This window comes from Nanorana parkeri, unplaced genomic scaffold (assembly GCF_000935625.1).
Source record: "Nanorana parkeri isolate BGI_ZX_2015 unplaced genomic scaffold, ASM93562v1 scaffold224, whole genome shotgun sequence".
NCBI classification, from domain to species: domain Eukaryota; kingdom Metazoa; phylum Chordata; class Amphibia; order Anura; family Dicroglossidae; genus Nanorana; species Nanorana parkeri.
In genome coordinates, this window is record NW_017306492.1 from 373,390 (window position 1) to 385,407 (window position 12,018).

Genomic DNA, 12,018 nt, shown 5'->3' on the forward strand with positions numbered 1-12,018 from the left:
CTCTTTCATTTTCAAATCTTAACTGAACAAACTGAAGAGAGAAGCTGATTGGTTGCCATGCACAGCTGCTCCAGATTTGATAAATCCCCCCCATTGTATTTTAGAAAGAACTACCATAAGTGCCTTAATGTCTCTTTCCGGTTGTCTCCTGCAATCCCTTGCACAGCAGCACTGGGAGCAGAGAGGGAGCAGTACTTTGAGACAATCAAAGCTCTACACCAGTGCTGTCAGTCTAACACTGTGGACATGCACGTTTGCGCACATGCAGCGTGGAAATCAGCTTCTCTCTTTCATTTTCAAATCTTAACTGAACAAACTGAAGAGAGAAGCTGATTGGTTGCCATGCACAGCTGCTCCAGATTTGATAAATCCCCCCCATTGTATTTTAGAAAGAACTACCATAAGTGCCTTAATGTCTCTTTCCGGTTGTCTCCTGCAATCCCTTGCACAGCAGCACTGGGAGCAGAGAGGGAGCAGTACTTTGAGACAATCAAAGCTCTACACCAGTGCTGTCAGTCTAACACTGTGGACATGCACGTTTGCGCACATGCAGCGTGGACATGCAGCGTGCGCACACCGGCCCGTTCGGCAGTTGTCGAACCAGCAGGCCACTAACCTGCCGAGAATCGTACGATTCTTGGCGGGTTTTCAAGACTGCTTGTTCGACTGAAGACGTGTGACCGTACAATAGAACTGGTCGCACGCCTTCCATACACTGCACGATTATCGTACGATCGCTGGATTTCCCGCGATTCTCATACGGGAATCGTACAGTATATGGGCACCTTAAACCTCTACAGTACAGGACATAATACAGTCACAGCCAGAATTCCTGATTATGGTATAGAATCCTTCCATCCAGAGTATTTATACTACTTGACACAGCTCAGTCATACATTTGTATAATATATAACAGTTCATGGCACAATATACACCCTAGTAAAGTATCAAATACACTCATATAATATATAAAATCCCACAGTGCAGTACTATAGAATGCTTCCATAATATAAAACACTCCATAATACTTTATATAATGCACATAACACTCCACTCTTATAGTACATAGCAGAGTATATAAACTTCCTGTGGTATACAACATTTCATAGTACAGCACAGAATACTGCGAGACAAAGGTGCAGATATAATATATCCTCATGGTAAACTCTACAGTATATAATACTTTATATATAATACAATACTCCATATTACAGTGTATAACACTTCCGTAGTATATTATCATCTATACTGCAGTATTAAAAACTCCTAGAGTATATAAAACAGTCCATGATACAGTGTATAATACTCCTTTATAATACAATAGCCCAAAGTACACTTTATAATGTCCTTGTTCAGCTTTTAGTGTAGTATATAACACAAACACACCTCTATAGTAGATAATAGAAATATTACCATATACAGTATAATACCCCTTCAGTATCCTCTGGTCCATAGTATACCATGATATATTTATATAGTATATGATAGGTCATCAGTACACTATGGGAAATATGATATAACTCATAGTAGAGTGTACCTGCATTGCACTCCTATTTTATATAATAGTCCTTGGTACAGAATATAACACTAGTGGTTCTTGTAGTATAATATCTTTGTATTTTATGATGGTAGTTGTATTATACAGTTACCCTTGTATTATATGATGGTAGTATACAGTGATCCTTGTATTATATGACGGTAGTATACAGTGATCCTTGTATTATATGATGGTAGTATACAGTGATCCTTGTAGTATATAATAGTCCTGGTATTATAGGACTGGTGTTATATATTACAGTTCAGGTAGTTGTATATATGATGGTAGTTGTGGAATATGACGATAGTTGTAGTACACAGTGACCCTTGTATTATATATTGATAGTATACAGTGGTCCTTGTAGTATATAATAGTCCTGGTATTAGATGATGGTAGTTGTAGTATGTAATAGTCCTGGTATTATAGGACTGTAGTTGTATATGTAACAGTTCACGTAGTTGTAGTAGATGATGGTAGTTGTAGTATATAATAGTCCTGGTATTATCGGACTGTAGTCGTATATAACAATTCAGATAGTTGTAGTATATGATGGTAGTTGTAGTAGATGATTGTTGTTGTAGTACAGAATAGTCCAGTTCAGGTAGTCCCACTCTCTTGCCATGATGAATGAAGTCCCTCGCTCACCTCCTCCAGTCCCCTCTCCGCCCCGCCCTCTTCCTCCAGGCGGTCCTCCTATTGGCCGGTGGGCTCCAGTTGCTCCGCCCAGTGCCAGAGAGCAGTCCGGACCGGGGAAGTTGTGGCAGCCGGAGAAGGGGGAGAAGAGAGAAAGAGCTGTGACCGGAGGACACCGGGCGGACCAGGGACACCGGGGACTGTGGAAACTGGTGCCCAACCTGGCCGGAGACACCTGGACATCCCGGAGACTTTGCCCAGGAGAGCCCCTTTTACTTCCCCCAGGAGACCCCTTATATACTGGGGGCCCCTACCGGCACCTTCCTGGCATGTGAGGAGTTCTTCTGGCACCGCTCGGGGGCTCTCAGGGGTCACTCGCCGATTTCTCACTGACGTGGGGCTATCGGGGTCCGGAGATCTGGGCTACTGCACCATGCCCTGGCTGTAGGGGGCGCCACTGCCGGCGGAGTGAGGATGCCCGATAAAATGTCCAGCTTCTTATACATCGGGGACATCGTGTCCCTCTATGCGGAGGGCTCTGTCAATGGATTCATCAGCACCCTGGGGTAAGGAGAACAATCATTGCCTGTCATTGCATTCATTGCCCCCCCGGGCAGTGGATGGGGGAGGGGGCAGAGAGGGCACGGAGATGGCACCCGGCATTGAAAGGGTCCGATCTACAACCTGTCAGTGACAGCACGCACAGAGGAAGTTGCAAAACTTCTGTAAAAGGCCTAAAGTGTCAGTGTGCAGAGTTTTCTGTGTGTAAGACATGGATACATTGTATGTACATTGTAATCTCTGAGCAGCTCTGTGTGCATCGATCAGTCTACAACCATACACCGATCTATGATCAGACTGTACTGTGTATACACCGATCTATGATCAGACTGTACTGTGTATACACCGATCTATGATCAGACTGCACTGTGTATACACAGATCTATGATCAGACTGCACTGTGTATACACCGATCTATGATCAGACTGTACTGTGTATACACCGATCTATGATCAGACTGCACTGTGTATACACAGATCTATGATCAGACTGCACTGTGTATACACCGATCTAGGATCAGACTGCACTGTGTATACACCGATCTATGATCAGACTGTACTGTGTATACACCGATCTATGATCAGACTGCACTGTGTATACACAGATCTATGATCAGACTGCACTGTGTATACACCGATCTAGGATTAGACTGCACTGTGTATACACCGATCTATGATCAGACTTCACTGTGCATACACCGATCAATCTCCAATTATAAACTGATCATTCTCCAATCATACACCAATAAATCTCCACCCATACATCCATCTGACTGCACTGTGTATATACACTAATTTTTCCTCATGTGTGCACCAGTCTGACTGCACTTTGTATACACTGATCTGTCACCATGTGACCCTACCTACACTGTAAATTATTTTACTGCACTCGCAGGTTTGCAGTCACACACTGATCTGTCTTCATGCATACACTGATCAGCCTGTAGTGTGTATACACTGATCTGTCTTCATGCATACACTGATCAGCCTGTAGTGTGTATACACTGATCTGTCTTCATGCATACACTGATCGGCCTGTAGTGTGTGTACACTGATCTGTCTCCATGCATACAATGATCTTCCTGAACTCAGGTTATACATGTCACTTTCCTAACAGTGATGTACAATTCCCCACCCCCCCATGTCTTGCCCAACAGTGAAGCAAGAATGAGAATTGCCTCCACCCCGAAGCCTGAACTTTTAAACCAGATCAGTTGTGGCAGCTTCTATATTATGACAGGTTCCCTTTGATGATGCAAGCATGTGTGGCATTAATAAGGTAACACACAGAAGTGCAGTGATAAGACAGACGTGTGCTGATCATACACTCGCACACTATAGATAATGGAAATTGTAAGTTAAAATGTAAATAGATGAGTACTCGGTATAAAGTACACGCAATTCACGCAGCAAGTAAACAGGTGTGATGTAGATTTGCAATCAGCAACACAACACAGAACCAAATAGCAACAAATGTTTCTGTTTTGTCGTTATACTTTTGATATATTTGTATATGACACAGAACTGTACATCTGAGTCCTTCTGGACCGCCCCTCATTAGTCTCGGACATTGGGTATCATTATCGGAAGGGTTTGACATTTCCTGTGCTGGGCATATATCTGTTCTGTAGACAACTGAGAGGAGATTTCCCCTCCCTTTGGAGAGACTTCCAATCACTTCCTGTTTTGAGTTCAGGACAGGAAGTAATGGTAAATCTACCCTAAGGACCGGTTCACACAACAAACTCCGCGTTCCAGTGCGTTCGGCCTCTAGCACCACAGCCACGCCCCCTGCCCGCAGTGCGTTTGACCGCACCTGTAACGCAGGCACATTAGTGTTTGCGTTCCAGTCCATTGCGTTCTGCAAAAATAGGGCCCATTCACACCATGTCCGGATCGTCTCCAGACCAGACTGCTTCCGGACCCAAAATGCATCCTAATATATCCCTATGCTATTTCTGGCTTCTGTTTACACCAGCGTTGTCTGTTCCAGACCAGAAAAATACTGCTTGTCCTATTTTGTCTGGTCTGGAATGCACTGGAACGTATCAAAAGCGCACTGGAACGCACCTGTAGGACCATTTTAAGCAAAAAAAAATCCAAACGCGGCAAAATCGCAGCAAATTGCAATGAACTGCGTTCCGGATCTGGTCCAGAAAATGGTGTGAACCTGCCCATAGTGCTTGCAGTATTTTTGCAGAACGCTTCACGTACCACAATCCGGGTGCGGGCGATTGCACTGCGGGCGGAGGGAGTGGCTGCTGTGCTATTGACTTCAATGCACCGCCATGCCCCCTCCCGCCCCTGAACGCAGGGAGCCGGCCAGCTTGCGTTCCAGAGGCCAACGCACTGGAACGTGGAGTTTGAGGTGGGAACCGGCCCTGACGGCTTGTTCACACCAGCAGCGTTGGGCTGCATTAAGCTGCATTGGCCATCACACGAACAAAGCAATTTGCCTTAGATCTCCATTCACACTGAGCGACATGGATATCGCGTGTTTTTCCGCACGATTTCGTGCTGAGAGGCTTTGAGCTACATTGAGCGACAGTGCACATTTTATCGTTGTACATAGCACGTTTTTTGGGGGGGACTTCGTCGCTGCTACATTGGGCTGTAACCAATCAACAGAGATCTTGATGTGACATCATTCTTTCCTTACATTTTGCAGTGCAAAAGTGACCCTTCTGTAGCGCGATATGGCGCGACAAAGTCGTGCAATATCGCCGGTAATGCGTGATTTTGCGCAACACCATACAGTCTATTGGAGCCGAATCAAAAAAGGGTCGGAAAAAAGGGTCATGAACGAGCGTCACGCTTGAGCGACGAGCTACAGGCGACATTGAGCTGTGAGATGTGAGCAGCTCCATTGAAATGCATTGGACAAGCTACATAGAGCGATATTGCGTGGAAATATGCGCGATTTCACGGCGGAAATCGCGCGATAAACTACTCAGTGTGAACGGGGCCTTATGTCTTATGAGTCCGGTTCACACAAAGTGCAGGAAAAAAAAAAATAGGACGTGTAGCATTTTCCGACAGTGCAGCACGTTCCAAAGGCGCTACAATGCGTCACAATGTACTGGAGTGATGTTACTTGAATAAAGTCTCAACAAAATGTTTTAAAAAAAAGCCGCATGCTGCAAATTGTAAAAAAGAAATGTGCACCATGTGTGCTATGGTGTCAACGAGTCCTCACAGAAAGCAAAAAATAAATAGAGAATTCTAACGATTTCTAATGAACAAATAGTTTTGGCTTTAAATATCATTTAAATATATATCTAAAGTCAAAATGTTTTCTTCTCATTTTGGATAGAGTAGGCAAAAGTTAAAACCCCCTGCCTGGTGGGTTTTTAAAAATTTTTTTAGTTTCTGTGCCCCATCGTAGTGATTACCGTTCACTTCCTGTCCTGTAGACACAAAAGGAAGTGAGTGAAAATATTTTCAAAGCAAGGGAAGAAAAATAAATTGGCTTTAGATATAATGTATCAACATGCTTGTGACATGAAAGGCTCACTCCCTAACTTTCTTGAATCACCTTGTCACTACAGCAGCCAATCAAAAGTGTAAATCGCTGGGGGTCACAGTAACCTCCCACCTCAGACCGGTCACGGAGCGCTGTGATCTACGATCCTGAGAACAGGCCCCTGGTACTAGGTGTACTTGGCAGCATCACAAACCTCATTAGGGATAATTACACAATTCAGCCTTCCTAATAATTACCTTTATTGTGATTTATAGGTTATAGAAACATAGAAGAGTGATGGCAGAAAAAGTCCATTTGTCCATCGCGCCTGCCCCTTGTTTGATTCATTTTTTTACAATGTTTTTTTTTTTTAACCTTTTTGTGTGGATATAGATCTGTGTGCCAGGCATGTACAGTATATGGGAATCAGGACCTCCTTCCTCCTGCTGGTGATCCCTCGAGTGATAACTAAAGATCTATATAGGGGAATCCGGACCTCCTTCCTCCTGCGGGTGATCCCTCTAGTGATAACTAAAGATCTACCGGTATATCGAGGAATCAGGACCTCCTTCCTCCTGCGGGTGATCCCTCTAGTGATAACTAAAGATCTATATAGGGGAATCAGGACCTCCTTCCTCCTGCTGGTGATCCCTCTAGTGACAGGTACAGATCTATATAGGAGAATCAGGACATCCGTCCTTCTGCTGGGGATCCCTCTAGTAACAACTAAGGCTTGGTTCACACCTGGGCGTTTTGTAGCGCGTTCGAACGCTCTGCAAAACGCTCAAACACCGAAATCCCATTATTTCCTATGGGTATGGTTCACACCTGGGCGTATTAGAGGCCGTTTGAACGTGCTACAAAACGCCCTGCGCCCAAAGAAGTACACGCTTCTTTGGGGCGTTTTTATCGCGCGTTTCCATTGGGATACAGCCAAGTAGCCCTCGGAAACGCGCGTTTGTTGCGCGATTTTTTACCGCAAAACGCACGACAAACGCGCATATTCGATACGCCTAGGTGTGAACCCAGCCTAAAGATCTACATAGAGGAATCAGGAATGCCTTCCTCCTGCGGGTGATCCCTCTAGTGATAACTAAAGATCTATATAGGGGAATCAGGACCTCCTTCCTCCTGCTGGGGATCCCTCGAGTGATAACTAAAGATCTATATAGAAGAATCAGGACCTCCTTCCTCCTGCGGGTGATCCTTCTAGTGATAACTAAAGATCTATATAGGGGAATCAGGACCTCCTTCCTCCTGCGGGTGATCCTTCTAGTGATAACTAAAGATCTATATAGAAGAATCAGGACCTCCTTCCTCCTGCGGGTGATCCTTCTAGTGATAACTAAAGATCTATATAGAAGAATCAGGACCTCCTTCCTCCTGCGGGTGATCCTTCTAGTGATAACTAAAGATCTATATAGAAGAATCAGGACCTCCTTCCTCCTGCGGGTGATCCTTCTAGTGATAACTAAAGATCTATATAGAAGAATCAGGACCTCCTTCCTCCTGCGGGTGATCCTTCTAGTGATAACTAAAGATCTATATAGAAGAATCAGGACCTCCTTCCTCCTGCGGGTGATCCTTCTAGTGATAACTAAAGATCTATATAGGGGAATCAGGACCTCCTTCCTCCTGCTGGTGATCCCTCAAGTGATAACTAGAGATCTATATAGGGGAATCAGGACCTCCTTCCTCCTGCCGGTGATCCTTCTAGTGACAACTAGAGATCTATATAGAGGAATCAGGACCTCCTTCCTCCTGCTGGTGATCCCTCTAGGGACAACTAGAGATCTATATAGAGGAATCAGGACCTCCTTCCTCCTGCTGGTGATCCCTCTAGTGACAACTAGAGATCTATATAGAGGAATCAGGACCTCCTTCCTCCTGCTGGTGATCCCTCTAGTGATAACTAAAGATCTATATTGGAGAATCAGGACCTCCTTCCTCCCTTGCTATTGATCACTCTAGTGACAAGTAAAGATCTATATAGGGGAATCAGGACATCCTTCCTATGCTGGTGATCACTCTAGTGATGCACCCCGGAATTTTCTCCACTTTCCCCACTAGCAGGCCACACTGTTTGCTCATTGTGCAATCATCTGAAATAAGCACCCCCAATATATTTCCTCTGTAGTTTTGGCCAACACTGTACCCCCAGTATTGTATTCTTTGATAGGATTCTATCTGTCTAAGTGCTATAGTTTTCATTTGGAAATGCTGAATTGCAGTTACCAATCTTCTAGCAATGCCAGTCATGTTCCATGTTACAACACCTCCAGGAATATTGATCCTATTGCACACCTTTGTGTCATCATCATAAAGGCATACCTGTTGTATCAGGCTAATTGCCCTTTGCCACACTCAAGGCTTTCCATATGGAAACACTAGCCATACAAAACTATGACACAATCTTGTGGCATGTGTCAGTTTTATCATTTTCTGGCTGGTTGGATAAGAGATTGCTGTATGGTTAGGGTACCTGCATGCCTCTGTCATTGCTCAAGGTTTATGTAATGTCAGATTATAGGTATTAAAATCACAAAGGAACTGACATTCCCTGTTCTTTAGGAAGGTGCGGAGTTCTTTTGGTGGAGCTGAGCGCACGTCGTGAATGGATTAAGGGGAATTATGTGGAAACATTCCAGAGCAGAACATGCAAATTGTGGTCTATGTATACAGCAGTTCAGTTACACCAGTATTAGTTCTATACTAATGTACCTGCATGGAACAGGTGGAAGAGCACACTAGAGGACCGCTACAAAAGGATTGCAATATATACTGAGTGGCCAGATTTTTATGACCACCTGACGTTTGTAGGCGAATTAGCTATAATTTCGCGCTGAAGTTGCTAGAGGGCCAGACCATTATAAATAGGGAAGCAGGTTGTTTACCACGACAGTAGAAGTGATTTTTTTCTGAAGATATTTTCCGTAGGTAAAAAACGCGATTTACAGCCTTTGAACGTGGGATGATTGTTGGCGCTCGGAGCCATGGAGCGAGTATCAGCAAAACAGCAGAATTTGTTAAATGTTCAAGAGCAGCTGTTGTTAAAGTGTTTAAAGACTGGACTGTCAGCCGAAAATATGGGTCTGAACTTGCGAATTGTGGCCGCCAGCGACTAGTCAATGTTAGGGCAGAACGGAGCGTGGCAAGACTGGTACAAGACAACAGAAGGGCAACAGTGCAGTGTCAGATTCCTCGCATCACCTTTCACCATCTCGTGGAGTCACGAGGCGGCCCAACTAAGTCATCTCGTGGAGTCATCTCGTGGCCCAACGAAGTATTGATGGGGTGGTCATAATAATCTGGCCACTCAGTGTATATATTGGTACCAAGTGTTGATTATTTCAGTACTGTGAAAATATAGAAAAGCTTCACCAAAAATACGAAAAATATATGGAGCGCTCCATTTCATATGATTTCCAGGCTCTTGTGTTGTAAACAAGCTGTTGTGTACATACCTCAGTAGCTCAAGCTTGTAGGCTAAGCTTACCTTCGGGACCATGTTTCATGTTGCACACATATTCAGGGAGTAACATTAAACATGGTCATATCGCTGAATTTGACTTGGTATCAAGGTGACACCCCCTGACAGGTGACACTACCTACTTGAGGCGCAGAGTCTAAGCACCAACCGGTTTTCACCAGAGCTCCTGATAGAGTAAATAGGTTTAGCTGCTTGCTGGTACCAGTTTGCGGCCCCCAGGATTTCCTACTATGAGGAGACAGTAGTCCGGAGAATGGTCAGGTTAAGGCAGAGGTCCCCACAGGAGATAACCAGAGAATGGTCGGACGGCCCAGGTCAGGAACCAGGAGACAAAAACAGGAGACGAGATAATAGTAGGATCCCAGCAGGGGTCGAGGCAGTTTGCTAGCAGTGAATGGTCAGGTGGTCCAGGTTGGCAATGAACAGCCAGTAGATAAGGCAGGAGACAAGAGCATAGTTGGGTCCAGACAGAAGATCAGGGCAGGCAGCAAGCAGTGAATGGTCAGGTGGTCCAGGTTGGCAATGAACAGCCAGTAGATAAGGCAAGAGACAAGTGCGTAGTCGGGTCCAGGCAGAAGATCAGGACGGGCAGCAAGCAGAGAATGGTCAGATGGTCCGGGTCACTGGTTAGCAAACAGGAACCAGTAGCAGTATTAAAACCTAGGAAGCTGGCTTGAAGATACAGCACCAGCACCTTGCAGAGCTTGTACTTAAATAACGCTCTGAATCAGAGGAAACATGCCCAGCATCTCTTCAGGGAGCTCTGGATATTCTTGTCCGGATTGTGTGTCTACCATTAGCCATACTGGCCTGGATTCTGTGAGAGCCATTAGAAGTAATGGCATGGCTCCTGTGAATACCATTAGAGGTACTAACGGGTCTTCTGGAAGTCCTGGCCAGGATTCTCAGAGAAGATCTGTAAAACCTGGCAGGGACTCTGTGAGTAGCAGCCTCTTACAGTACAGCACTGACTGGTGGACGGAGCACAAGAATCTATGTGGTTATGCTGCAGTGCGCATGTACTAACAAGAGACATGCTAAGTGGAGGAGAAAGCAGAGTGTCAGAGAAATTAGCTTATCAGTCTGCTGCTTCTCATTTCACTGTCCAGTCACAGACTGGGGAGGGGCAAGACCTGTACGTGTTACTGAACTGCAGTAGAGAAAAATCAGGTCTCCTGTCCTAAAAGACCAGGCTGTGCTGTGTAGCAGAGCTGTGTACATTTCAGACTTGGATGGAGAGAAATAGAACTCCTTATATGTATTTCACCTGTATATTTAGTTGTTGGACTGGAGTTCTGCTTTAACAGTATCCTACATTTTCCGACGTGATAACTGACATACATCTGCCCTGTAGGGAGTGTTCAGAGGTGATATCAACCATTATATTAACTATCAGGTGTGCACGCACCTAGTGACAGGTAAGAGACGAGCCATGCTGTTGGAGGGGAACTGCGGCTATATGGTTGGAAACCAGTCATCGAAAAATGAAAAGAGAACCCCAACTAAATTGAAATTCTTTTAACTAAGTTGAAAATATTTTTACCCGCACATGAACTTTTTTTTTGATGGTTGGCACCCACAGTCACCACCAGCACCTGTCCCCTCGTGGCTCTGGGTACCTCATAGCCACCCAACAATAGAATTGCATTTTGGAAAAGCTTGTCATTGTTGAAGCCGAGGCTCGGGAAGTGCTGCTCTCTGTCTTACAGGAACCTTAAACCGCGCCTGGCCGAGATCCCACAGACAAAACACAAACAGGCACTTCTTTCACACAACCTGATCCTCGGCATTGAGGCCTCTTCCTGGAGATGCACCTGCCAGGGCTACTCTGAGATAAATTATTTTCTCATTGTCTTCCAAACCTGAAACATAATTAAGTTTAATTGTTTTTATAAAACCTTGGAATCCTACCGCAGCTGTGTGTTTATTGGCAGCCAACTGTCAAAGTGCAGCAGTTAGTGGATGTACAGATATAGGGCAGCTGGTAGAAAGGATCATATGATCTCCTTAAAGACCGCAAGTGTTTTAGCAAATGCAGCAGTGGGCAGAGGAGGAAGACTCTGTACTTTTCTGGTAAGTACAGAGGGAGTACTCGTACTCGCTCAAATGCTCCCTGTGCTTATCCCGATACTGGAACTTCCGGTATCAGGAAGCAAACCGGGCTGCTTGTAATGACTCACCACCCAGCTTCCTGATTGGTCAGAAAGCTGGTCAATCAGGAAGACAACGGCGGCGAATCATTAGTCGCCCCCCGGCTTCCTGATTGGTCAGAAAGCCGGCTCTATGCTTCCTCATCACCTGGTGACAATGGTGCATGGAGTCGGCTTAATGGGGG

At 45.0% G+C, this 12,018-nt stretch overlaps 1 protein-coding gene across 3 annotated transcripts in view; it reads left to right on the forward strand.

Moving 5' to 3' along the window:
- The first annotated feature begins 2,579 nt into the window (after positions 1-2,579).
- The window catches only part of ITPR2 (inositol 1,4,5-trisphosphate receptor type 2), a 263,467-nt gene continuing 254,028 nt past the window's right edge, over positions 2,580-12,018 (forward strand). For all 3 annotated transcript variants that reach the window (XM_018556081.1, XM_018556080.1, XM_018556082.1), the window contains exon 1: positions 2,580-2,736. In XM_018556081.1, the coding sequence (XP_018411583.1) occupies positions 2,645-2,736 (92 nt within the window). In that variant the 5' untranslated portion in view covers positions 2,580-2,644. The remainder of the gene's footprint in view (positions 2,737-12,018) is intronic.